The sequence below is a fragment of the Canis lupus genome, chromosome 38 (assembly GCF_003254725.2).
Source record: "Canis lupus dingo isolate Sandy chromosome 38, ASM325472v2, whole genome shotgun sequence".
Lineage (NCBI taxonomy): Eukaryota > Metazoa > Chordata > Mammalia > Carnivora > Canidae > Canis > Canis lupus.
The window spans coordinates 22,419,366-22,444,317 of NC_064280.1; the positions used below are offsets into that span (position 1 = coordinate 22,419,366).

A 24,952-nucleotide genomic window follows, 5' to 3' on the forward strand; every position below is an offset into this window, starting at 1 on the left:
ACTTCTGCTTTCAGCAAACCCCAAGAGAAAATATGATCCCACAGATCAAGTTATGGAGACCTGACCTTAAATCTTTGAATTCCTGGGGCCGGAGTTAGTAGAGGAGGAGATCTAGGAGGTTAAAGACCGGGTCCTCAAAGGCCCACAGAGCTTGGGTCAGTGGAGGCAGGAACACCTCCACGAACTTTACCAACCAACGCGCTTTAGCCCCAGGCTGGGGGCCTCGCAGGCCCTGAATAAAGACTCACTAGACCAAGAGGTATTTGTTAGGTTTGACCGCTGAGAGCAAGAATAATCTTAGAAGCCTGCTAGGGTAGAAATTTGGTCACCGTAAGTTAAAAGTTGTCTTCGAGGTGAACTGGAAAGAGTAAGTGAAACTGTAAGTCTAGTTACCAGAAGGACAGTTACGAGGACGGGGAATGACACTTCAAGGCATGTGTGTTTATTCATTTTCACAAGAAACACTAGAACGCAATATTGAAGGGAGGAGGATATGACCCCTTGTACGCGTCCTCATCGGATGGTTAGCTTGGTCGATTCCTTACTCATTCAATCATTCTTTTACCGAGCATCAACTGTACGTGAGGAACGGTACAGATGCCAAGAATACTTGGTGAACAAAACTGATGAAGCCTTTCCCCTCAAGGGGACTGCACTACCTGCTCGATTTTTTTTTTTAAGATGTTATTTATTTAGTCATGAGAGACACAGAGAGGGAGGCAGAGAGACAGGCAGAGGGAGAATGGGGGCCCGACCTGGGACTCGATCCCGGTCCCCAGGATCAAGCCCTGGGCCGAAGGCGGTGCTAAACCACTGAACCCCCCAGGCTGCCCTCAACGTCTTCATTTTAAACAAAGGACTGTTGCCAAATTCTTTCTGTGCCGCATCTGAAAGACTGGCTAATGGCAGGAATAAGAAGATACTTAGAGACACTTCAGGAATTTTTTTCAATGAGATATGATGAGCGATCAACCTGAAAATCCTACGGGCCCACCCGGAAAGCAATTTTTCCTCCCTCCTTACCCTGACAACCACCCCAGGGAAGAGCCAGGTCTTCCCTTCTTGGATTCTGGGTTCAGCATCTTGGAATCTGGGCTCAGCAGCGGTGGTTCGAGCCTGACGGGCTCACATTGCCCCCTGCTGGCCGCTCTCCCCCAAACAAGGAGCAAATACTTCCCCCTTCTTTTGCTCCCACTCCAGAAAAAAAAAAAAAAAAAGAAAAACACAGAATGCCCCCACAAAAGTCAAATGTCTTTATTTTATATAAAAAAAATTTGTACAGTTTTAGTTCCTATGTTTAAGAAAAAAAATCCCTAAAATTGCCATAATGTTTAGATCCACTGCAAACTGTAAAAACAAGCTTTTTATATATTAAAAAAAAATTTACATTTTACAATTTTCTACATGCATGCACAAGGTCTCTGAACCCCAAAAAAAAACAGAAAAAAGAAAAAGAAAAGAGAGAAAAGAAAAAAACAAATGAAAAAGGAAAGAAAAGAAAAGGGGAAAAAGAAATCTAGATTCAACAGTGGCAAATTCTACATTTACAATCTCACTTGGAAGGGACCCAAAACTAGCCGCCTTCCTTTCGCGCACAGGAGAACAAATCACAACAATCACACACCAGGACCGAATCCATCAGCAGATGCTGCCCTGGGGGAAGGGCAGGGGAAGGACAGGGGAAGGACAGACAGAGGACGGACAGCGGACAGACAGCACGGAGGGGCGAGGGCGCTCCTCGGGCCCCGTGGAGGAGAGAAGCACGGACTCTGGGAAGGGGTGCTGCTGATGAGAAGGTTCCGGGGGTCCCAATGCCTCTTCACAGGTACCGCAGGTGGGGGGCTTGCAACAGGGATGTGGGCCGAGAACTGAAAAGGCTCAGGTGGGACAGGATGGGAAGGAACAACGAAGGATCAAAGAAACCGAGCACGAAGGGGGGGGTCGGGGTCCTTTAAGAGAAAGGGGACGCGGCAGTGTGGCGAGGTAGGTGAGGCCTGAGGCCTGCGGCGCCCCAAGGTGATGACAAGGCAGGCCCGGTGGGGACGGAGCGGCGGCGCTGGGGTGCCGGGGTGTAGGGGAGACCCGGCCACAGATCCGGGGTGGGGGGGGGGGAGCACAGGCAGGCGCCCCGCCCAGGAGAGCAGTAACAAACCCAGCAGGTGGTGGGACCCACCAAGTGGGGGGCCAGCGCCCGCAGGGATGGGTCCCCGCCGCGCCCCCAGCAGCTCACAGCACCAAGGCGACTCCCCGAGCAGGAGAAGCAAAAGACGCACGCAGCCCAACACGTGACAACTCATCCTGACGTCTTAAAAAACACAAATAATTATAATAATCGTCAAAGAAGACAAAGATACCACAGTTCTGACGCAAAGGACCCAAACACTACCATTCTCAGTCACAGCCCTTAGTGCTTAGAGTCGCGGGGAAAGGTTTTTGTTGTTGTTGTTGTTTTAGGAAAAAAGGAATGAAAAAATCACAGTGATTAAAAACATGGCAGGTGCTGAAAATAAACACTCCCCCGCCCCCAACGAGGGCAGCTCGGAAGCTCCCCAATGCTCGCCCCTGCCCCCCCCACCCCTCCCTTGCGCACCGCACCCCGCTGCTGCCCCCCAGCTGCTGCCCCCCATCCGGGCCTTTTGCAGGACAGTGAGGTATTTAGGAACGTGCCCCAGGAGGGACTCCTCTGAAGCCAGGCCCTCGAAGGGCAGAGGGATACCTCCCACCCCCCAGCCGGGACGAGCCCCACACCCCCAGCCCTTCTCCAGCCAAGTGCAGGGAGCGCAGGACGGTGGGGGCATCGGAGGCATCGGAGGCGGCTTGGGGACGGGGACCCTCCACGCGGGTGGGGGCGGTGGGGGGGGACCTTATCCCAGGGGCCAAGCAGCACTGAGCGCCCGAGGAGGGGTCTGGCCGCCACCCTGCAGCCCGGGGGGTCCCGCACCCTCGGCTAAAACCCGGACCCACGGGCGTCCGAGGGAGAGGCTCAGATTCCAAGAAGGCGGGGGAAGTGTGCTCAGAGCGAGACCCAAACTCTCGGGAACCAGGATTGGGTGTAGACGACAGGAGCTCCACGGGATGGACAGAGAGCCCGGGGGCCCCTCACCCCGACACCGAAGGACACGAGCACCCAGGGGACCAGGCGGGGAGAAAGGAGGGGACCCTGGCCAGCCAAGGAGAGGAGACCCCTGAGGCAAAGTGGGCTTAAGGCAGGGGTGAGGAGGAGCGGGTGGCTTCCCCCACAAACGAGATGAGGCAACAGGGCCCTGGCGCTGAGAAAAGACACACGGGGGTCGGGGCGCGTGGGGGGGGGCGGGTGTCGAGGGACAGAGAGGAGGAAAGAAGTTGGTCGGTGTGGTCCCAAGCCGCTCGATCTGCGGGAGTCGCCCTGCCGTCCATCCTTCCCCGAGGGCAAGCTGCCCCAGGGAGGGCACGAAGGTTCGGGAAGGTCATGGGCAGGGTCGGGCAGGGGTCGGCGCTGCTCCCCCAGGCCTCCCAGGCCGCCTAGGTGGGACCCAGGGAGGGAAGGAACCCCCCACAGCCCAGGAGGGGCGCTCAGAGGGTCTCTGGTCACCAGAGACCCCACGACTCAGAAACAAGCTGGAGGCTCAGGGACACGGGTCGGATCTCCCCTCACTCTGCAGTGTGGATGCGCGGGGCAGGCTCTGACAGCCACAGGGACCACCTGGCAGGGCACCCCTGACACGGACCCTGCAGTGGGGGATGCGGGGCACCCTGCAGGTGAGCAGGCAGGAGGGGCTGGAACCCACCATCTGGAGGAGTCTGGCACCAAGGCTCTCTGCGGTCCCATCTGTGCCCCAAAGACGCTCTGTCGGGGCCACAGAAGGAAGCTGCGACAAGAACCTGCCTTGTTAGGAAGTGGGGGCTCGGAAAGGACTGCCATCCCGGAGGGAGGGGGAGAGGCACAGGCTTCCTGCATGATGTCACCAAGTGAGGGCTTGGGCGGGGGGTGCTTCCCAGGCTCTGCTGGCGCAGTGGCCTGTTCAGGCTCACGCGGGGCAGTTACGAGGAGGGGAGCACATGGGTGGGGGAGTCAATTCAAGTAAAAGTAAACGGGGGCAGGAGGACAGAGGCGGCAGGAGGCGAGAGCCAAGCCCTCCCCCACCCGCAGGACCCCGCGTCCCCCGCCGCTGCTGCTCAGTCACACCGAGGTCTCAGACTGCAGCCTCATGACAAACTTGTGTGACTTGGGATCCACAAACTCCTCCGAGAGTTTGAAGAACGGGACCTTCTTGGTGCTCACCACCAGGCTGAAGTCCTGGCGTTTTAAGAGGAAGACAATGCCGTCCTTGAGCCCGTTGGTCACGGGCTCCTCGCTCACCAGTGTCCACTGCTTGGCCAGCCAGCGTTCCTTGTGGTACTGGATGGTGGGTCCGGCCGCCAGGTACCGCTCCAGGAAGGCCTGAGGACAGGTCAGGGACTGCGTGGGCATCTCTCCCGGCCACCCGCCACCCTCCGCCCCCCGGAGGCACAGCTTCCACACCATCTAGAACATCAGAGCAGGAAGGGGCTGAGCTCATCTGCTTCAGACCCTTGTTTTGAACGTGGGGAAACAGAGCCCATGGAGAATGGGGGTGCCACGGGGTCAGGACATGCGTGCCGGCACGTGCCCCGCACCAGGCCAGGACCCCAGGCCCCCCGATTCCATTCTGCTCTCATGGAGGCCGTCACCCTGCTCACCAAGCGGTTGGGGATGCAGTTCTGGGAGGCTGACAATCAAGAGCAGGTGAAGGGGCAGAGGGGGAATTTTGGGGGCGGCAACCGCAGACCCTTGCAGAGATGGGGACCACGTCTCAGCCATTCCCAGGAGAACCTGGAAGCTGCCCCTGCTCATCACCCAGGAACCTGACTCAGAGCAGAGATCAGGGGGGCAGGGATGAGGAAGAGACCACAGGGGGAAGGGAGAGAGAGGGGTGGGGGGGGAGAAGGCAGGGCCGCAGGGTGGGGGCAGTGAGACCACGGGGGACCGGGGGCGAGGCGGGATGCTGGCAGCACAGCAGGCCTACCTTGGGCGTCATGTCGTGAGTGATGCAGAACTCGAGATGCTGCAGGATGCTCTCCATGGTGTGGTAAGGCTGCTGCTTGGTGGTGCGAAGGTACTTCTGCATGGCGCGGGCCATGGAGGCAAAGATGGCCTGGGCTGCCTCCCGGGGATCCATCACCTCCCTGGGGTTCTTCTGCTCCTCTTCCTGCAGCCGCTTGATGTGAGTGAAGGCCTCCTCCACTGCCACCACAAGCCTGGGGGACAGGAGGGGCCTGGACCAGACGCCCACCCCCATCGTTCCCTCGGCTTCCACCCCCCAGCAGCCCCCCTACTCCCGAAATAACACAAACCCACCTGGAGCCAAGGGCTGGGCTATGGGGGCTGGTGCGGGGACGCAGGTGCATGTGCATGGGGGAGGGGCAGTAAACAGCTGTAGATTCGGGGAGCCCGGGTGCAGGGGCCCAGCGTCACACCGAGGCGGCAGGGACCATGCTCTGCGACAGAGCAGCACAGCCTCACCTGCAGACCCCTTCCCACAGGAGACCCCAAACCGCGCACACCCCGGCAGCGGAGGCAACGTTAACATCCGGCGGGGGGAGGTGGTTATGCTACTAACTGACGACACACTGGGAAGCAGAAGGTGAGAACGCTGCAGCAGGCGGCCAGGCCGGGCCACCGGTCGTCGAGGCCTGGGAGGGACGCTGCGGCGCACGAGGCCGGCGCGGTGGCCGGTCAGCAGCCGGAGAAGACAAGTGTCCCGTGGCCACCGAGACACGAGGGCGGGGAGCGGCCCTGGAATCCAAGCCCCGCGGGGGGCGCCGAGTGGTCATCGGGAACACCAGGCGGCGACAAGACACGACCGGCCGCATCCCAGGCAACAGGGCAAGCTCACCAACGGCGTTCAGGGAGCAGGGAAAAGTAGCCAGTTCACGTAGAAAGTAGACGGGGACACGGCCGCGTCGGGAACCCCAGGAACCGGGGGACTTCGGGCAGCTGAGGGCAGGGTTCTGGGCGCAGGGCAAGGGGGCCGGGGTGCGGCCAGTGTCTCTGTTATTCTTGAGCTTCCCCTGAGCGTCTCAGTCAACGTCCTTTGGAAAAAACCCTTTCATCTCAGGTGACACACGGGACAAGCTCTCTCCGGGTTACAACCCGGGTAAGAGGGGAAGGAAGCAGACCCCAGAAAGCACTGGCAACGCAGGGGACCCAAAACCCCTGCCTGGGGTCAGGGTGAGGGGGGCGTGCGCGTCTCTGGGCTCCTTCCCACCAGGCCCCCTTCTGAGGCAACCGGAGGCAGAGAAGTGACAGCTCCTCACGGGGGGACAGGGATGGGATACCGTCCTCCCTTGCAGCCTGGAGGCGTGGGCAGAGGGGCAGCAGCGGCGACGGTCAAGGCCTGGGGCCCTCTCCTGCCGAGGCCCGTGGAAATCGCCACAGGCCACGAGGGACCGGGCAGCAGCATCACCAGGAGACTCTTCAGGCGACTGACGTGCGCAGGATAACGTGAACGGAAGCAACGTGACGGTGTTTAAGAGGCACCGGGATGGAGCGCCGCACCCTCATTTTCCACAGGCCGGGAGCAGCGTCCCGCGTGGGGTGGGGGGTCTGGCCGCAGCCCCTGTGCTGCAGGAGAGGCTCCTGCAGTTCACCGGCTCCCGGCGGCACCCAGAATTCTAGAACGTTCCCTTCATTCACCGCCAGCACATTCCCAGCGCCCGGCTACTCCGCTAACTCGGTACATTTTGCAGATACAACTCAAGCGCCCAACCAGCGGACTCGGACTTGTCGCCGGGGAGATGACCGTGGCCTGCGTGGCCTTCTCACAGGAGACCTTGAAACGCAGTTTTCTCCAGGTGTTACGAAGCCAGACAGCCCTGCTCTGGCTGGGAAAAGCGAACTGCCCATGGGGCCAGCGACCCGGAATGACAGCGCCAACGGCCGGGGAGCTTGGGAGGGCACCGGCTCCGAGAGTCGTCTGCATTTCGGCCTGCGACGCTGAGCGGAGGGCCCAGCTGAGCCGGGCCTGCCCCGTGGGACCTGAGCTGAAGAGCCTGCTGTGCAAGAGCGCCCAGCTCCTGGGACTTAGGGCGGCCACAGGACGCGGATGCACGCATCGCACCCCATCATGCTTGCTCACCTGCCCCCCGCAGTCACGGGGCCCCGCAGCAGTGCCCCCGCCCCCGCCCGGCCCAGGGACCCACCTGGCCCTCCGCTTGCGCACCCTCCGCTCGTGCTCGGCCTCCTCGTAGTAGTACTCGTTATGGCTGTTGTCCCGCCTCCGAGCCGCGGCCGCGATCACGGCCCGGGACTGGCCCGTGGAGTTGTTGGTGCTGTTCTCTGTGCGGGAGCAGGAGACACGGACAGGGTCACTGCACCGCAGGCTCACTTCCCATCCCGGGGAGTCCAGGGACAGCAAACTGACACACCCAGAGGACGCTGTGCCCGCCTCCTGCCATACGTCCCATTCCCAGCCCTCCTGGTCAGCACAGGCCCACAGGCCAGCAACAGGGAAGGCGAGAGGGCAGGAGGCCCTGGAGCTCAGAGAGCTGAGGGCTTAGGATGGGGGCTGGCGAGCGGACGCAGAGAAGCCAGATTGGGGGAGGGGGCAGGTGGCACAGCATCAAGGGACAGGGAGCAGAACCAGTAGCTGACCTCAGTCACCTGGAGTCAAGGGGAAGGACAGAACAAAAGGAGGGGGGGAAGGCCAGAGGAGGTGGAGAGAACAGGGAGCAGGGACAGAGCCCAGCTCACGGGGATGGACGGACAGCCGGAAGCCGGAGAGCCGGGCAGGGCAGGGGAGCCGGGCCGCTCACCCTCTCCGAGGGAATACACCTTGAAGCCAGACACTTTCTTGGCCAGTACGGACTTGGGCAGGTTGAGGAGGGCGGGGTTGTAGACAGGGAAGTCATGGTAATACTTCTCCAGGATCCACACGGCCACGCGCTGGATGCTGTGGGGGAGACGGCAGGGGGTGGGGGACAGACAAGGGGGGCCGGGGGAGGGAGACATCAGGACAGGTAGGCAGGGCAGGAAAGGACACGGGGACGGGGACAAGCCGCTCCCGAGACGCCTGGCTCAGGGCCCGAGGTCTACTCACCGGGCTCCCAAGCCTTCCCCAGGGCTGGGCCTGCTAGTCCTTCCCTGCCGTGCTGAAGCCCAGGGGAGAAAGGCCATTGGGCCTGGGTCCCCACAAAGGGTCGCCTCCTCCCCTGCAAGAGTCCCTCAGCATTCCCTACGGGGACCAGGAGGTGCTCCCGAGACCGTGTGGCCTGGTGGGGGCAGTGGGACTCCCCTTATCTTGTCCCTCCTCTGGCCAGCTCATCTCGGTGACCCTGACTCGAGGGCTCCCAAAGGCTGTGCCTCCAGGAAGGCTAGGAAAGGGGTTCCCCAAACCCCCATCCGCACCCCACACCGTCCTCCTCTGTGGGCCAGCCCTCTCTGAGGCCCCCAGCGGGTCCCTGTTTGCCGCCCAACCTGCCCCAGGGCCCGGCACTGCTGGGGACCACCTAGGGTGTGCAGAGGACGGCGACGTGCCCCTCGGCCTCGGACTCCTCCCCACCAGCCCCTCCAGCGCCGCTCGCTCTCTCCCGCTCTCCCCAGCTCTCTCTCCCCCGCGCCCCAGGCCCCGGGCGGCCTCCCTGCCCCGCGCACCTGAGATGGCCCACGTTGTAGAAGCGGCTGGCGCCGTCGGTGGAGCGCACCACCTTGAGCGTGAACTGAGGCTGCAGCTGCCGCAGCTCCAGCAGCACGACCGCCAGGTAGTGCACGAAGAGCAGCGCGTCCACCAGCGACACGGCGAACTGCACGACGCCCTGGTAGCTGCGCTCGCGGGCGTCCAGGATGCGGACCCCGTAGAAGAGCCAGTAGGAGACGACGAGCAGGAAGACGAGCACCATGAGCAGGGCGCGCAGCACGAACACGCGGGGCAGCGAGGCCTTGGGCCGCCGGAAGAACAGCGCCCAGCTGCCCAGCAGCAGGATGAGCAGCTTGAAGGCCACGGAGATGAAGAGGCCCTCGCAGGCTGTGCCGCACGGCTCCAGCTCGTCCCGCCACAGCAGCGGGGGCAGCAGCAGGAAGGCCAGCGGCGTCAGGAACGACAGCAGCGCCAGCGTGGCCCCCGCCGCCACCCCCAGGTGCCGGGAGCAGTCCAGGGGGACGCTGTCCTCCATGTCCTTGGCGATGCGCGTGAGGTCATCGTGGGAGATGCTGTGCTCTGAGGTGCCCGTGACGACTGTGGTGGTCTCCCCCCAGTTGTCATCCTACAGCAGGGGCGGGGCGGGCCGAAGCAGCGAGGAGGGGGAGGAGGGGGGGAGGAGAGGGAGGAGGGGGAGGAGGGGGGGAGGAGAGGGAGGAGGGAGGAGGGGGAGGGGAGGGAGGGGGGAGAGGGAGGGGGAGGGGAAGAGGAGGGGGGGCAGGGGAGAGGGGAGGGGCAGGGGCGAGGGGAAGGGCGGGACATGAGAGAGGGGGCGGGGCGTGGAGGGCGGGGCAAGGGGCGGGGCATGGTGGAGGGGAGGGGCGGGGCCGGGGCGAGGGCAGGGCCACAGGGGCGGGGCCACGGGAGGTGGCGCCGGGGAGGGCGGGGCCACGGGGGCGGGGCAGACAGCAGAGCAGGAGAGAGGAGAGAGGGTCATCAGCCAATATACAACCACCAAAATATTTGCGGAGCTCCACTGGGTGCCCAGGCTTGGCCCCTGCAGGGCTGGAGCCCCTGAGACCTAGACCCTCACCACGCACATGAGCAAGCTCAGAAAGAGCACCAATGCCCAGATCTCACCCAAGAGGACAACAACCTTTTTAAAAAAAAAAAAAACATGATTTGGAGGCGTCTGAGTGGCTCAGTCAGTTAAGCCTCTGACTTCAGCTCAGGTCATGATCCCAGGGTCCTGGCATCGCACAGGGCCCCCTGCTCAGGGAGAGTCGCCTTCCCCCTCTCCCTCTGCCACTCCCCTGGCTCATGAGTGCGCGCTCGCTCTCTTTCTGTCTCTCAAACAGAATCTTTAAAAATAAATAAATAATAAAAACCAGAAGATTTTAATGCTCATCCAAAATTGAGAATCACTGAACCCACTTAACAATCCCTAAGGTCTGTTTATTCACAATGGGATCCACGGACCAGCAGTGTGGACACCTCCTGGGAGCTCGTTAGAAACGCAGAGTCTCAGACCCCACCCCACGCGGACTGAACCAGATTCTGCACTTTGCCAAGACCCCCACGCATCACTCAGACATGAAGACGCCAGCCACGTGAGCGGAGGCACCGGGGGCAGAGCCAGGCACAGGCAGGCACAGTCCCGGCAGGCCACCTGCAAACCAGACTAGGCCAGAAGCACCTACTCTCCAGAAGTCCAGAGCCACTCATGGTGTCTGATTAAGGGAGTGACCTGACAAAAAGCAGCGTGGCAGAGGGAAGAGAACCCCAGCCAGGAGGGGGAAGGCAACGGTCAGTATAGGGCCCGGGAGATGGACACACTGAGCATCACTCTGGGTCTCGGTGCCTCCCTGCCAGCTCTGTGGGGCTGCCTGTTCCTGGCAGTGAGGGTGTAGACAGGCTGAGGTCCCCGGGTGTCCTCCTGCGTCTGCTCCACTCCAGCAATCTCTGCAGGAGCCAGACGCCATCCCGCAGAGGAGGCCCACGACCACCAGCGGCCATCAGTGTCCATGCCCTCCGCTCCCAGACAGCCCGGCGACACAGAGCCACCGGACTAAGACCAGAATGGGGAGTGCCGGCAGGGTCAGTGATGAGGGCCCTGAGGAATCTCCTTCCCGAGGACAGGAGAAGAGTCTGATATGATGATAGGAAGAGGGTGCGCTATCAGGGTGCGCAGAGTCTGATAGGAAGAGGGTCCAGGACCTGGGTCCACTTGTCACCCTGGGCTGACCCCCAGACACGCTGCCCACCCTCTCCAAGGATCAAGGTTTGTGGCCTCCTCTGCCACAGCTGGGGAGCTGACCGGTCCCAGGAGCCCTTGAAGAACCCAGGAGGCCCGGTTTCAGGACTGGGAGAGAGGGAGGAGTACACCCCCGAGGTACCCGTCTGCTCTCAACACCCAGGGAGTCCCAGCGTCAGTGACAGATTTCCTGGGAGGGAAGAGGAGCTGGGAGTCTCCAGCCCACGATGCTCCCAAGACCGGAAGGAGAGGCCCGAGTCACCTCCAATCCTGCCTCTGCCCTAGTCTGTGTTCGGCCTACGGGCCTCCCTCTCAGTTGAGCACCGGGGCCACAGCGGTGGGCCACAGGGGTTAGGGCCTGGGCAGCCGGCTTGGGCGCCTCTCCCCTCCCCCTCCTCCACTGACTCCGCCCACACCAGCTTCCCTCCAGACCCAGGCGATGTGACACCAGAGGCCACGGCAGCGCCCATGCCTCAGGGTTTGGGGCTCAAGGGAAACCCCGGGCTGCCCTCACCCCCAGACCCCCCCCATGCACCCTCCTGCTCCTGGTTCCAGCCCACCCGACCCGCTGGCCTCAGCCCAGGTCACCTTACCTCTCTGAGAAAGAGATCTCTACCCGAACTCCCTGAAGTCTACCCAAAGAGGTCCTACCTCGGGACACCACGCAGGAGGAAGTGTGACATGGGATGCCCTCCCTGGTAGGGCCTCTATCCGGAGACCAGGGTTCCAGGCCCTCCCCCACCTGGTGGGCCCGGATCCAGCCTCACGGAGCAGCCCGAGAACACCTGGCCAAGATCCCATCCCCCTGATGCTCACCCGCTCATCCCCCCGCGTGGACTCATTGTCCAGCAGGGGCTCCCCTGGAGCCTGGATCGTCACCGACTTGTCGCCGCGGCTCCCTTCTCGGCTCTTGGAGCGGTGCCGGTCACGGCGGTCCCTGCAGCAGGTGGCCAGGGGACGAGGCACGGACGGTCAGAGGGGACCCGGGTCTTCTCAGCAGCCCGTGCGCATGCCCACCCCTCCAGCACCCAGCTCAGCCCCACGCCTGCCCACCTGTGCTTGCGGGAGCTGCGGGAGTGGCCCGACTTGTAGGAGTAGCCCGAGTACTGGGACTCGGTGTCCATGGCGTCCGAACGCCGCGCCTTGTAGCGCTCCAGGGCCACGGGCTGGGGCCTTCTGGGGGGCCCCACAGCCACCTCCTTCACCACCGGCTTCTTCAGGCCAAGGGGCACCTTCAGGAAATCAACCGTCACCCTGAGGGACTCTATCTTGCTGGACGGGTGGGCTCGTCTCAGAGAAAATCAAGCGGCACTCCTGAGAAGAGGACGCAGCTGGTTAGGAGGGGCTGGCGCCCCTGCGGGGTCAGGGCAGAGGCCAGGGCCGCCCGGGCTGGGCCAGGGGGTGCGGGGAGGGCGGCCGGGCCGGCGACGGCCACGAGGGATGACCCAGCCCTGGGCCCCTAGCGGGGAGAACCTGGCTGCTTCCCTGATTCTCAGCCGGGGGGACTGTGGCTCAGATGGCGGGCTCCGGCCAGGCTGATGGGCCAGGGCTACCGGGACCCCGGGGGACAGAGCATGGTGGCCTCCGGGCCGCCTCTCCTTCCCCTGGACCCCATCCGCGCTCCCAGCTCGGAAAAAGCCCACTGGACACGGGCTCCTACAACAGCGACAAGCCAGGGCAGGAGGGCTGCTCGCCTTGAGGCCCAGAGGAGTGCGTGTGCATGCGTGTGCATATCCGTGTGCATGTGTGCATGCGTGCATGTGTGCGTGTGTGTGTGCACAGGCAGACGAGGGGACAGGGTGAGGGATGGAAGCGGTGGCTGGGGGGGTGGTGAGAAGGACAAGGCAGCAGAAGCCACCCTCCCCAAGCCTGAAGCCCTGGAATGGCGAGGCCGGGAGTCTTCTTGGCTAGAGCTGTGCTCAGGGGCAGCGTCTTTATCCTCTGTAGATACAAATGGGCCCGCGGTACCCGCCTGCCCGGCCCTCACCCCTGGGTGCCCCCAGCCCCCCAGCCCCTACCGCCGCGGCACCGTCCCCTCGCCCCACCTTGCCCTGCACACCTTGGCCACGCACATGCCCATTTCCCAGCCTCACCCGCCGGCCGTGAGCTCCCCGTCAGGGGAGGTTGCTGGGGAGCCCGGCCCTGCATCGCCAGGCTGGTAGGGTGGATGCGTACCCCACCCAAACCGGGGTATGAATAACTCAGGGCAGGGGGGGTGGCAGGCCTAGGGCGGGGGCGGGAGAGGCGGCTCTGGGGGTTCTGCAAAGTCCCTCCAAGAAATGATGCCCGGACCTCCAGAGGGAGCAGCAAGGAGCCAGGCAGGCTGGGGGGGTGGGGGGGCCAGGAAGCCCAAGGGCAGCAGGGCTCCGTGGACGTGGACGAGGCAGGAAGGACCAGTGGGGCTGGAGCAGAGGAGCAGGACGGGGAGAGGGAGCCGGGATGGGGCGCCATGAGGGATCCAGCTGCGTGGGCAGGGGCTGGGGCAGGGGCTGGGGCAGACGTGGGGGGGGGGGGCGAGCCGGCCCGGCGGACAGACCAACAGCCCAGTGTGGGATGCGGCACTAGGATGGACGGGGCCCCCAAGGCCGGGCTGACGGGAGGGCGGCGGTCCCAGCATGAGAGTAGTGGCAGTGCCACCACCGGGGCAGGGGGAGCAGGGAGGGGGCACAGGCGGGGGGAGGGCAGTGGGCTCCGTGTCCAGCGGGCCAAGGCCACGGCCATGGACAGGCGGTCGGGGAGGCTGCGGGGGTTCAGGGGATCCACACTTGGAGCAGTGGGAGCTGGAAGCGCTGGCAGCAGGTCACGGGAAGGGGTGCGATCGCCCAGCAAGAGGGACGGGTACTGGGTTCTGGGGCATCCCGGCCTGTCAGAGCAGGCAAAGGGCCGGCAGGGTGAGACCAGGCCAGGAGGAAGGCCCCGAGGGGGGCTCGGCGGCGGCAGCCCACTACAGCACGACTCGAACACAAGAGCGTTTGAGGCCTGAACAAAACCGGCCGGTCACATGCTGCCAAAATGTCAATCAGGTTAAGAACTGAAATGGGTTTGCTTCCATGTGGTTGTTAGCTGTTCCCCAACTAAAGCAAGTCCTCAGCAAGTGGAGGGCAGGAAGCGTGAGGGTGTTTGTGTCCCCACCGCCCTCCCGGGGGCGAGGACCCCACGACCGACTGGCGACCTGGCGACTGCACTCGCCCCTCTGACTCTCGGGGAAGCCGCCCCCACTGCAGGGGGACGAGATCCGTCTCCTCTTGCCCGCAGCAGCCACCCGGAGGCCCCCGCCCCACGGGGCCGGGCCAGGTCTCTCAGCCCCACATCCCGTCGAGGCACGTGTGTGACACACGCACATTTATGGACACACACCTGAAACCTCAAGCCACCCCAACCCTAAGAACCGTTGCCACGCACAGGGCCTTACTCAGCACGCCGTCCACAGAGACACGCGGGCTCCTCCGCCCTGGCTCCTGAGAAACCTTCCCGCTGGCCTAGACGTCAGTACGGTTCCCACGCCTCATGGGCACCACCTCGTGGGCACCGGCCTGGCCTTGCCACAGCCTATCCTCATCCCCAAACCTGAATCCCACTGGGAGGGTCAAGAGAGTAAGTGGGTTATTCTCACAGAGGCAGGGGCGAGGAGAGGGGAACGGACCTGCCCTCGCCGGCGTCTGGACAGCTCCCCATCCCCTCAGCCTCACCCCTTCCCACTCCCGCCCCCCTGAGCCAACAGCCCAAGGGGCCCAGGCCCTGCGTTCGAGACCTGACTCTCCCCCAACCAGCTAGGTGACCACAGGCAAGTTACTTGACTTCTCTGTGCTTTGTAGCCTGGTAGGCTCGTCGGTACAACAGGAAAATAATGACACGCACTTGACGGGGGTGACGTGGGGGTCCTGGAGGTGAAAGAAGTACTTTTATAAACTGCTCAGCTAGTAATCAGTTAAGGAATTAATATGCTCTGGCTGCAGGGTCGCCCACACTCCGATCCCCAGACACTTCCTCTGAGACTTAGGAAAGAGGTGGGGTGAATAAATGCTGCTGTTTGTACTACTAAATACAGAAGTCACACGCGCACCCACGTGCTCGCACACACGCGGCCCGACCAGACCCACTGCAGATGCGCCCAGGAGGGAAGCCGGTGCCGCTGCGTCTCCCCTACGGATAAATGTCAAACCAGACCCGGGTGCCAGCCCTCCTAACCCTTTGTTCCGAGCTGCTCAGCCCGGAGCCCCTGCCTTCCTCCCGGCCGCGTACGAGGACCCAGCACCCACCCTGCTCCCCTGCCTCGCCCACCCCTCCACCCGCCTCAGGGAGCCCAGAAGCACCAGGGCCTCCTTCCCCGACCAGAGGGGCCCAGATGAAGCAATTCCCGAGCCCCTTGCCCGCGGTCCCCTCAAGCACCCAGGGAACTGACCCGAGTCTGGAGAGGCGGGGGCGGGGGAGGGGGGCAGGGGTGAGTGAGGACGGGGCAGGAGCTCCCCTCATTCCCCTCGTTCCATGCATGGGCTCGGCAATCAGGGGTCTGGAGGCACCGGGTCTCCCCGGTGGGCGGGTTCCCAGGGAAGAGGCTGGGGGCGGGGAGAGGAGACCAACAAGTGGAAATGTCGGAGGTCCAAGGTGGACCTCGAGGGAGGCACGACCCGGGGTGGACCACGGCAGGGGCGGGGGGCGGCTGGGGAAGGGACCACGCCCCGCAGCGTTCACCTTGCCCCCAACCCCAAGACACACAGACACACTCGCTCGGGGCCCTGCTCAAACCAACCATGGATTATCTGGGGTTAAAAGGAGGCCAGAGAGGAGAGACGGAGCCAAGAGAGCCTGTCACAAAAACAAGACCCTTCTCCCCCCAAAGGCCTTTCAGAAATAAAATTAATGGAATGTGTCTCAGTACCATCCCAAGGGGGCTGGGGGAGGGGTGGGGGGACGTGGGGGCTTTTGTCCCGGCTGCCCAGCTTCTCCCACATTGATCGCCATGGCAACCAAAGCCCCCTGTTGCCTAGGTGATGGCAGCCGGGTCCTGGAACCCATACCCAGCATCCAAAGCGAGGGAGGTTGTGAAGGTGGGGGGGTTAGGGACAGAGGGGGAGAGAATGGGGTTTCTCCTCTGGCAGCCCCAGCTTTTGTCTGAGCCCTGGGATCAGGTTTCTTCAGGAAACAATCGGAGGCCTCTGGAAAAAATACACTCAGAACCTGGCAACAGGCAGAGGGAACAAGGCCTTGGGGGTGGGGGGTTACAGAGGGGGAGGCTGGCGTTGGCCAAAGTGCCGGCTGAGGCCGGGCCTTCCCCTCCGCCCTACCCGGAGGAGCAGCTCAGGGGGATGGACGCGGGGACCCCGAGAGGCAGGTGCTGAGAACCGGCGGCCAGGCGGCAGGTGCCTCTGATCACCACCCCCTTCCCCGCTCCCTGGACCGGGGCCACCCGCCACCCAGGCCCAGCGCCCGAGCCCTGAGTGGGGAACGGAGGCGGGGCTGCAGGGAGGCACCCCAGGAGCTGAGGGCCTCAGCCAGGAAAGCAAAGGAGCGGAGGGCACAGGGCACAAACATGCACCTAGAAGGGGCACCTGTCATGCCCGCGCTGGCCAAGGCACCGGGGCGGGATCCTCCACACGGGAGAAGAGGCTGGGACGGGACGGGGGGCCGTCTGGCCTGCCAGGGCTCCCGAGCCGCCCACTCCTTAAACGATCGACCCTTTCTCTTCTCGGCCGCGGACGGGGAAGGCCGGTCCTGCCCGGACACAGGAAGGGCACGGTCTCCTCTTTGGGCCCCTCCTGCAGACGACGCGGGACACGGGCCCCACAGGCCTGTGGTTCCTTCGCAAGGGCCTGGGTCAGACTGAGCCTGCTTTCCCCTTCCCCGCTTCCACCCACAGGCAGGCGAGCGCCCCCTGCCCCGCGGTGCCCAAGGGTCACCCAGCACCCTCGCGGGTGCACGACTCCCACCTCCCGGCCCAGATCCAAAGAACCCCAAGTCCATCCAGAAAGGCAGAGCCTGGGCAGACGTCGGGCAGACGCCAAGTCACAACCATCCTGCAGGCCGGCAGTTCTCCCCCACCTGCCGGCTCCACCTGGGTGCTCAGCTCAGGCCCCGACAGCCTCGGGTGGCGGCCAGGGGTGCCCAGGGTGGGAGCAGAGGCAGACATGGGGACGGGGCGGCGCCCACGGGTGCCCCGAGCTGCCCCTTCTCTCCGGCGCCCCAGGGAGACAGCACGCTCACCCACCCAGTGCTCGGCAGGTCCCAGCACTAAAGCTGGACCGCGGCCCAGCGGAGGACGCGCGGCCCCAGGTGAGGCCCCCCGTAGGCCGCCACTGCGAGACTCGCTGACGCTTCGGCCGTGAGGTGTGCCCTCTCAAGAGCCAGATCGGGTGCCTCGAGGACACGTCAAGGCCGGGTCGGGGAGGCCACGGGGACCCCAGCCCCTCTTCTCGGCAGCGGGGGGGCGAGGGGGGTTTCAGCCCCACTCCTCCTAAGCACGGCGCTCCCTCACCCCTCCCTCATCCCTCCCCCCGTGGCCCCACCCAGCCTCAGGCCATGGACCAGCCACGGTTCCCTCATCACAAGAGGACGGCACAGGGCAGGCCGCACCCTAGACCGACGATGCCACGGACACTGGCTCCCCACCCTCATTCCCATCCCCTGCCCAAGGTCCCAGTGCCCCTGGGGGAGACCAGAGCTAGCAGCTGCATTGCTGGGGGCCCGACGGGGAGCCCAGGAGCCCCCACCCCGCTGCCCAGGCACTCTCCCAGGACCACCCAGACATGAGCTCACCATCCTTCGAGCCCCGGGGCAGGGGCAGGTTCCTTATCCTCGCTGGGCCGGGAAGCAGGGGACGGCTGTGCTGGGTCACCCCGGGGACCACGCTTCCAGAGCAGCTGCTCCCTCCCAGACCCCAGTGCAAGGAGCGGTGTGGGGAGAGCGAGCCCGCACTCCGGGCTCCCGGCCAGGCCAGGATACCTGAGCTCACGCTGGCCCTGGGGAGGGGCTGGGGGAGCCAGAGCCAAGCCCTCCTCCTCCTCTGCTTCCTCACCTCTCGTCCGTCTAAAGCAGGGGTGATGTGGGTGCCCCCCGATGCCCAGACACAAGTACACCCACACTCCTACCCCCTCTGAAACCTGGAATGGCTCCCGCCTGCCCCACCCAGCTCCACCCGCCCCGGCCAGGCAGGTTCTGTGGAGACCTGCTCTGTTTCTCTGGCACCCCCGCCCCCACGCCAGCTCCCAGGAGGTCTCCGTCCCCCGACACCCCCCCAGCAGCGCGCACAGGTGCCCACACCGCAGGCCTCGTGCCCTCGCCTCCCCCAGACCCGTCGCAGCCAGTCCAGAAGGGAGCACTGGGCAGGGGAGGGGATAGAGCAGCGAGGCTGAGTAATCTCTCTGGCATGTGTCCCAGGTGGGGGCCCGAGAGGAGACCCGACTAGGCCGACTAGGCCGCTAAGAAGGTAACATGGAGGCCTCGATGCCCCGCAGTCCCACCCACCAGGCTGGGAACTTCTTCCTCCTTAGGCTGGGGCGAAGGGCTGGCCCCTACCTGCCCACCAGGTGAGCCGTGGAGGAGCCAAGAGGAAAGCAGGCCCTAGAGTTGTCCTCAGGGACACAAGGTGGACAACGGGAGGGGAGCAGGCTGCATCCGCCCCCAGGTCAATCCTGCGCGCCACGCTCCCACCCTCGAGGAACACGAGCGCCTCTCCGTGTGCACCCACCGTCCCCGGTCGGGCCCCTGACCCCAGGCGACCCACCCAGCCTGCTCACCTGGCCTGGGCCTCGGCACAGGAGCCCCGGGCACCCACGCAGGGAAGGGACTCGGCCAACCTTGGGCTCACACGTGTCGGGGGAGCGGGCGGGTGGGCTGCTGGCTGGGAAGACTGGCTCCTGGGGGAAAGGTGGCCGGGAGGTGCGGGGTGGGGGGCCCCAGGGTGTGACACGGTGACCGTGGGTGCAGGTGGCAGGTCGGGGTCTCCCCACGCTGAAAACCTCCCCCTCACGCGTCAGCCCAGGCCCCCGCCCCCCCGTCAGGCAAGTGACCTCGCTCTGGTACAGGAAAACGAGGTCACCTGAAAGGCCCACGTACGATCGGCCTCCAGCGTCCTGCGTCCCCACCCGAGGCATCCCCCACGCCCCCCAGCCCTTCTACCTGCCACCCCCACTCCCGCGGTAAAGCTGGTGACAAAACAAGTGTCTCTGTTCACACTTGGTTGTTTTTTAAGTTACTGCGTTCACACCTTGGACTCAGCACCTGTTCCCGTCCAACCCCCACGTACCCTAAAAAGCCAGGGGCCCCTCCCCAGACTCAGACACCCACTCTCTCCTCTGGCGGGGTCAGGGGAGCGGGAGCTCTCTGGTGAAAGTGGGGGTCCCAGGGATGTTTTGGGGGTTGCCGGGAAACAGTCCAGACCATGAGGGCCAGGCCCCTCGGCATCGCAAACAAGACCCCATGGGCTGGAGTGACCAGAGCCCCCCCACCCCGTGTGAAGTGGCCCACAGACAGGAGGGGCCCCTGGAGAGGCTCCTGCCCCAGGCTCCAGATCGGCTCCTGTCGGGGGACCCCATCCTCTGGGAGCCCCCACCCGGCCGCGCCCTCGCAGGCGGACGTGAAGCCCGGGCCCGCCTTCAGGAGACAGGCCGAATGGTTCAGGTCCAAGAGTGGAGGCAAAAAACGAGCAGTCAGATCCCGCGGAAGGAGGAGCATCACGATGGAAGCGCGGTGCTGTCGGGGGGGCCCGGCACAGCCTCCCGGGAGCCGCGCCATCGCAGGGGAGCTGCTTACCGCCTCTGACCTCAGTTTCCCTGCCTGGACAGTGGGGTGACAGTGCCGACTCCAGGAGGTCAGGCGTTGTCGGCAAAATAGCGTACACAGAGCATCATGGAATCGGGCACGTCGCAGACGCGCCACAAAGCGTTGGTTCCCACCCGTCTGTCCTTTGGACGGCGCGCTCCGAGCCTCCCACCTCCGTCCCATCACCTCAGGTAAGACGCACCGAGACTAGGACGGGATCGCTGGCCGCAGGCCCCCAGACGACGAGCCCGCCCTGACTTCCACCCCCAGAACCCCCTTCCCATCTTCTGCCTCCTTGGGGGGCTGGGGGCGGGGGCCGGCCCCAGATCCCATCCCCCCTCGTTCCACGCTGAAGGAGGCAGGGCCCGGGCTCCAGGCCCCCCGCTCTCCTGCAGGTGCTAAACCCAGCCGCGCGCGCAGTGGCAGGGAGAGGGGACCCCAAGTGCGCCGTCCAGCCCAGCCCCCAGCTCTCCCCCGCTCGCCCCTCACTGCCCCACCCCGATCACCAGGCCGATTCCGAGGCTGCTCTCCCAAACCCGTTCTCAGCTGTCATGTCTGTAATTACCAGCCCCGCCAGGGGCATCAGACAAGCACGGCAACACCTCATTTCCGAAGGGCCCCACCAGGCAAGGCCTCAGCCTCCTGCTCTGCGCGGAGGGAGGGACCGGAAGAGCCTCGCTGACCCACCTCATTTCCCCCAGGTCCCCGGAGGGCTGCCCCGGTCCCATCACCAGGAGGCAGGATACAGCAGGGAAGGCTGGCGGGGTAGGGCTGGAGGAGGCCTCGCGCCCAGGCTTTTCCCTCGCCTCTGCTGAACAAGGTTACCCACCCGCAGAGGGCGAGCGAAGAAATTTCCAACAAGAGGGAACCCGATGCCCTGTAAAACCCTAAGACCGGTACCCAGAGGGTAGATGCAGCCAGGAGGGCCCCACCCAGGAAAGCCGTGGAAGGAGCAAGTCCAATAAGGCCCCATCCTCCCCCAAGACCCCGAGAAGAGGCAATAGTGTCACAGCCCCTCCTTCTCTTTTACCTCCATCCCCACCAACCCCACGATGGGACTTCCTTTCACACGTAGGGAAACTGAGGCCAAATGCCCCCCCCACGCGCCGATCCTGCAAGACCCAACAGTACCGCGCTGCGTGCAGCCCGCCGACACCCCCGATGCTCCCGGTGCGCTCAGCCTGTACCCGTAGGGCCCTCCTCAGCACCCCACCCCCCCACCCCGTCTGCCTAGCTCCTCCTTCAGATCCCACTAGGGGCCATGCACACATGGAATACGATTCAGCCAGGAAAACGAGGGAGGCTGTGACACCAGCTCCCGCGTGGGGGAGCCTTGCCGGGGTGGCGCCTGCTCAGTGAAGGCAGGACACACGGCAAAGACCACACATCATCAGTCCGTTTATGTGAAACGTCCACAACAGGTAAATCCACGGTGGCGGAATGAAGACGGGTGCCGGCCAGGTGCATGGGGCGCTTGGGGACAAGAGCTCGTAGGCTGGGCTCTGCTCTGGTGGGTGGGGGGGGACGTCAGACGGGCCCTGGCGGCACAGCACGGCAGCAGCCAACACTCACTTTCCAGTGGTTCCTTCTACCTTCTGAGACTTTCACGTCCCTCCGTTTGCACACACAGCCGGCTAGGGACCGTCCGCCCCCCACCCCCCGCCCCCCACCTCGCCTGTCCGCCCCGTCCTGGCCTCCTGCACACACCTCCGGACGGCACTCACGGGCTCCAAGGGCGTGTTGGCGCACGTCACCCCTGGGAGGGCCCGGCCCTCCCGCCCCCGCGCCAGGCAGGGTCCCCCGGAGGAGCACAAGAGCACCCGGCCGTCCCCCCGCCCCAGGAAGGCCTCCCAGCCAGGGAGCACCCCCACCCCCCGGGGCTCATGGCTCCCAGGCTCCAGGGCGCCAGCTCCCCACGCCCCCACTCAGCCCGTAAACCAGCGACGTGGGCCGCGTTATTAGCTCCAGTTCACAGGTCAGGCTTCAAAAAGTCCCCTCTCCTGGCCCAGGTCTCAGGAGCAGGAAGTGGCGAAACGAGAGGCAGGAGCAGAGACAGGAGCAGAGGCAGGAGCAGAGGCAGGAGCAGAGGCAGGAGCGAGCCGAAACGGGGGCGGCGGCCTCGGGCCCGGGGTTCCTCGAGGATCGCCCCACCTGCGGCGAGAGGACCTCCAGACACCGACGGGCCAGAGCCTGGGGAGGAAGAACCTGCCCCGGGTCACGGCCACCACGAAGCACTAGTTCCAAGCAGTGCGGTCAGGAGCAGCCTGGGGTCCCTAAGACTCAGAGGGGACGAGGAGCGGCCCGAGCTCGGCCCTCGGCCCCCCCAAAGCTTCTGTTAGCCAAGTACACGCCCCCCTGGAACCGGAAGCGCCTCTTGGAAGGCCGATGAAGAGATAAAAGTCTATCCTGCTCTAGGGCCAGGAAAGGGGACCCTTCGTCAGACTCGGAAGGAGCAGAAGGCGCAGAGGGGCACAGCGGAGAGGCCTGCCTTGGGAGGATCACAGGGATGACCAGGCCGAAGCAAGACAATGGGGTGGGGGTGGGGGCCGATGTGGCCCCGGGCTCCAGACCAGAAGTCCTTCCAGAGACAGCACCTCCCACCTCCGACCAACCACGACAGCTCCTCCTTGGATGACGCCCCGCCAGGCAGTAGAGCAGCGTGCCTGGGAGCCAGAGCCCCCCACCCTACACTCAGGTGCCTCGCTCACCCTAGGAGCCCTACCCATCAGACAGGTGTCCAGCTTGGGGGGGATCCTCCATCTGGTTCTTCCTGCTCAGCCCCCGGCCCTGGTCCCAACAGGTTCTAACGCCCACTACCCTTAGCCCCCCCACCCCGAGTCTTAGGAAAGCGAGGGAGCCCTTGGGACTAAAGAGGAAGCTTTCCAATTACACATGCCCTTTAGGGACTCAGACATTCCAATTCCAAGTACTCAGAGACCCTGACAAACTGGTCACCACCTCAGCCCCTAAAACTAGGCGGCTCGCCCCCGCTCCTGGCAGCAACAGCCAAGTGTCTGGGAGAGAGACAGGAGAACAAAGCGTGCGTCCTAAACAAGAGGGTCAGCCCCTTCCCTTCATCCCAAAAGAGAAAGGACAAGAGAGAGGAGAGGCAAAGGGGCCAGGGACACATCCACCTCCCTCCAAGCTCTCAGGACGGTGAGGATGGCCCGCGAGGGGTGCCCACCCTGTCCCCAACGCACGGACGTTCACTCGCCCCCTCACTGGCTCAGCTCCTGTGCCTCACCCTCAGACCTGGCCCCAGACCGCAGCCCCACCCCAGCCACGCTGTTCACCAGGGAAAAGGGGAACTACGGGGTCCGCACGTTGCACACACACACCTGCAGACGCTCCTGGTCCCCCGCCTCCCCAGGCGTCCCACGCCTCCTTCTCAACCCCTGGACACACCTCCACACCCAGTCTCATCCCCCCAGCCGGCTGCCTCCCCTTGCCTCCACCCCGTCCCCAAACTCCTGACATCAGGAACTGTAGAGACCTGGAGGCAGGGCAGTTAGTGGGCTCCGAAGTCCAAGACTCCAAGGCGCTTTCCAAGAGAACCGGGGCCTGGGCCTGGGCCGCCAAGCCTAGGATGCGGCCTCTCCACGCACTGGAACCCAATCTCTGATGGTGCGGGAGGACCGTCTCCTTTCTCTCCCTGACTCTTCTAGTGGCCTGATTCCTCTAGGACTACAGCCAGAACCCCCGTTCCCAACAACACCCGTCCTTTTCTAGAAAAACCCACCCCATGCACCCAAACAGGCACCTCTTGAGATGACTCACTCCCTCCCCCTGGTCGGTCTCAGATACCTAAAGCACTACCCTTGAGCCCAGACGGAGCCACCCAAGAAGCTTCGGAATCACCCAGACGGCTGTCCCTTTGGGCTTTCTACCAGGAAAATCTGTCTGCAGAGGCAAGAGATAACACCCCCAGCACACAGGCGGAGATGCACACGCCACCTAAAGGAAGGTACACACGCTGTACTTCGTCACCAACGCAGATCACACATAAGAGAACAGATTTGCTCTCCCCCTTTCCACACAGGTGCACACACACCTATCCAGGTATGCCCTGTTCTGCCCCTATACACCCACCTTCCTGCTACCTAGAACCCTTCTTTCCCAGAAGCCCTTCTGCAGTTCACACACACACGCACACACCCCTTCCCCCGAGTACACACATAAATGCACATCCAAACACACGGGAGATACACGGCCAGCTCCCTGGGTGCACACACAGCCACAGAAAAACCCCTACACCTCCGAAGCCAGGGGCCCACCTGCAGGAACACGTAGCACATCACGGAGCCTGCACACACACACACACACACACACACACACAAAAACAAAAGAATCACGCACACTGATCCTCCACCAATGCTTTAAAGCTCCCTAATGCAGCCCCCCAGCCCCCCCCCAATGGGCAAGCGTGAGTGGGGAGCGGGTGCGGGGCCTGTCCGCGGGGCCCAGGCACCCTGCCCGCCTGCCCGCCTGCCCGGCCCGGCCGCACACACACCCCCGGGCCGGTCCCCAGCGCCACCCTGCACCTGGGATGCTCACCTGCCCCGTCCCCACACCCCCGAAGGTGTGTCCGCGCCGGCCCCCAGGCCAGTACCTGCAGCCTCCCGTCCTCGCACCGCCTCTCCCCCGCCTCCGCCGCACTCCCGGTCTCCGGCTTCCACCCGCTCCCCCGGGATCACCAGGCCCCCGCCGGGGCCCCGGGCCCAGGAAAGTCCCCGGCTCTCCAGGCCCCGGCTCCGCCCCCCGCCTCGAGCCCCCGGCCCTCCGCGAAGCTGGGGGGCTCGGCCGGCCGGAAGGGGGTGGGGTGTCCGCCCGCGCCCCCGCCCGCGCCCCGCCCGCGCCCCCGGCCGCCCTCCTTTCCCGTTTCCCGTCCTCCTTTCTTTCTCCGGCAAACTTTGCCGGCGCCCCGCGGCCCGCACTCACCGCGGCCGCCCAGTGCGGGGCTCGGCCGGCGCCTTTGTATGGGCAGCGCCCGGGGCGCGGCGGGCAGCGCGGGCGGGGGCTCGGGGCTCGGGGCTCGCGGCTCGGGGCTCGCGGCTCGCGGCTCGCGGCTCCGGCCGGCGCCCCCTCCGCGTCCCACGCCGCTGCCTGTCCCCGCGGGGCCCCGGGGGCAGGGGCCGGGGTCGGCGCTCAGGCTCCCATGGCCGGGCCCAGCAGCTCGGACGCGGGGGCCGGGAGCGCACCGGAGCCGGCGGCCGGCGGGGAGGGCGGGCGCGGGGGCGGGCGGCGCGGGGGCGGGGGCGGGGGGCGCGCGCTCCCGGGCGCCGCCTCCCGGCTGTTCCCGCCGCCGCGC

The 24,952-nt window shown here is 64.7% G+C and overlaps 2 protein-coding genes across 5 annotated transcripts; one reads left to right on the top strand and one right to left on the bottom strand.

Annotated features, from left to right (window-relative positions):
* Positions 1 to 1,239: 1,239 nt before the first annotated feature.
* VANGL2 (VANGL planar cell polarity protein 2) lies at positions 1,240 to 24,725 on the bottom strand. Of its 4 annotated transcripts, none has more exons than XM_025420764.3 (8): positions 24,583 to 24,725; positions 11,941 to 12,201; positions 11,704 to 11,824; positions 8,651 to 9,258; positions 7,813 to 7,949; positions 7,201 to 7,336; positions 5,025 to 5,256; positions 1,240 to 4,420 (listed from the first exon to the last, which is right to left on the bottom strand). In XM_025420764.3, the coding sequence occupies exons 2-8, from the start codon at positions 12,009 to 12,011 to the stop codon at positions 4,160 to 4,162; spliced, it is 1,566 nt and encodes a 521-aa protein (XP_025276549.1). In that variant the 5' UTR covers positions 12,012 to 12,201; positions 24,583 to 24,725; the 3' UTR covers positions 1,240 to 4,159. The 4 variants fall into 4 exon arrangements, with proteins under 4 accessions (XP_025276549.1, XP_025276550.1, XP_035567173.1 ...); XM_025420765.3 differs by lacking the exon at positions 24,583 to 24,725 and adding an exon at positions 24,254 to 24,382; XM_035711280.2 differs by lacking the exon at positions 24,583 to 24,725 and adding an exon at positions 17,641 to 17,992.
* LOC118353550 (translation initiation factor IF-2-like) lies at positions 15,848 to 19,488 on the top strand. The gene is made up of 3 exons (XM_035711083.2): positions 15,848 to 15,935; positions 16,745 to 17,157; positions 18,375 to 19,488. Exons 1-3 carry the CDS (start codon positions 15,848 to 15,850, stop codon positions 18,924 to 18,926), a joined length of 1,053 nt encoding a protein of 350 aa, XP_035566976.2. The 3' UTR covers positions 18,927 to 19,488.
* Positions 24,726 to 24,952: the final 227 nt, after the last annotated feature.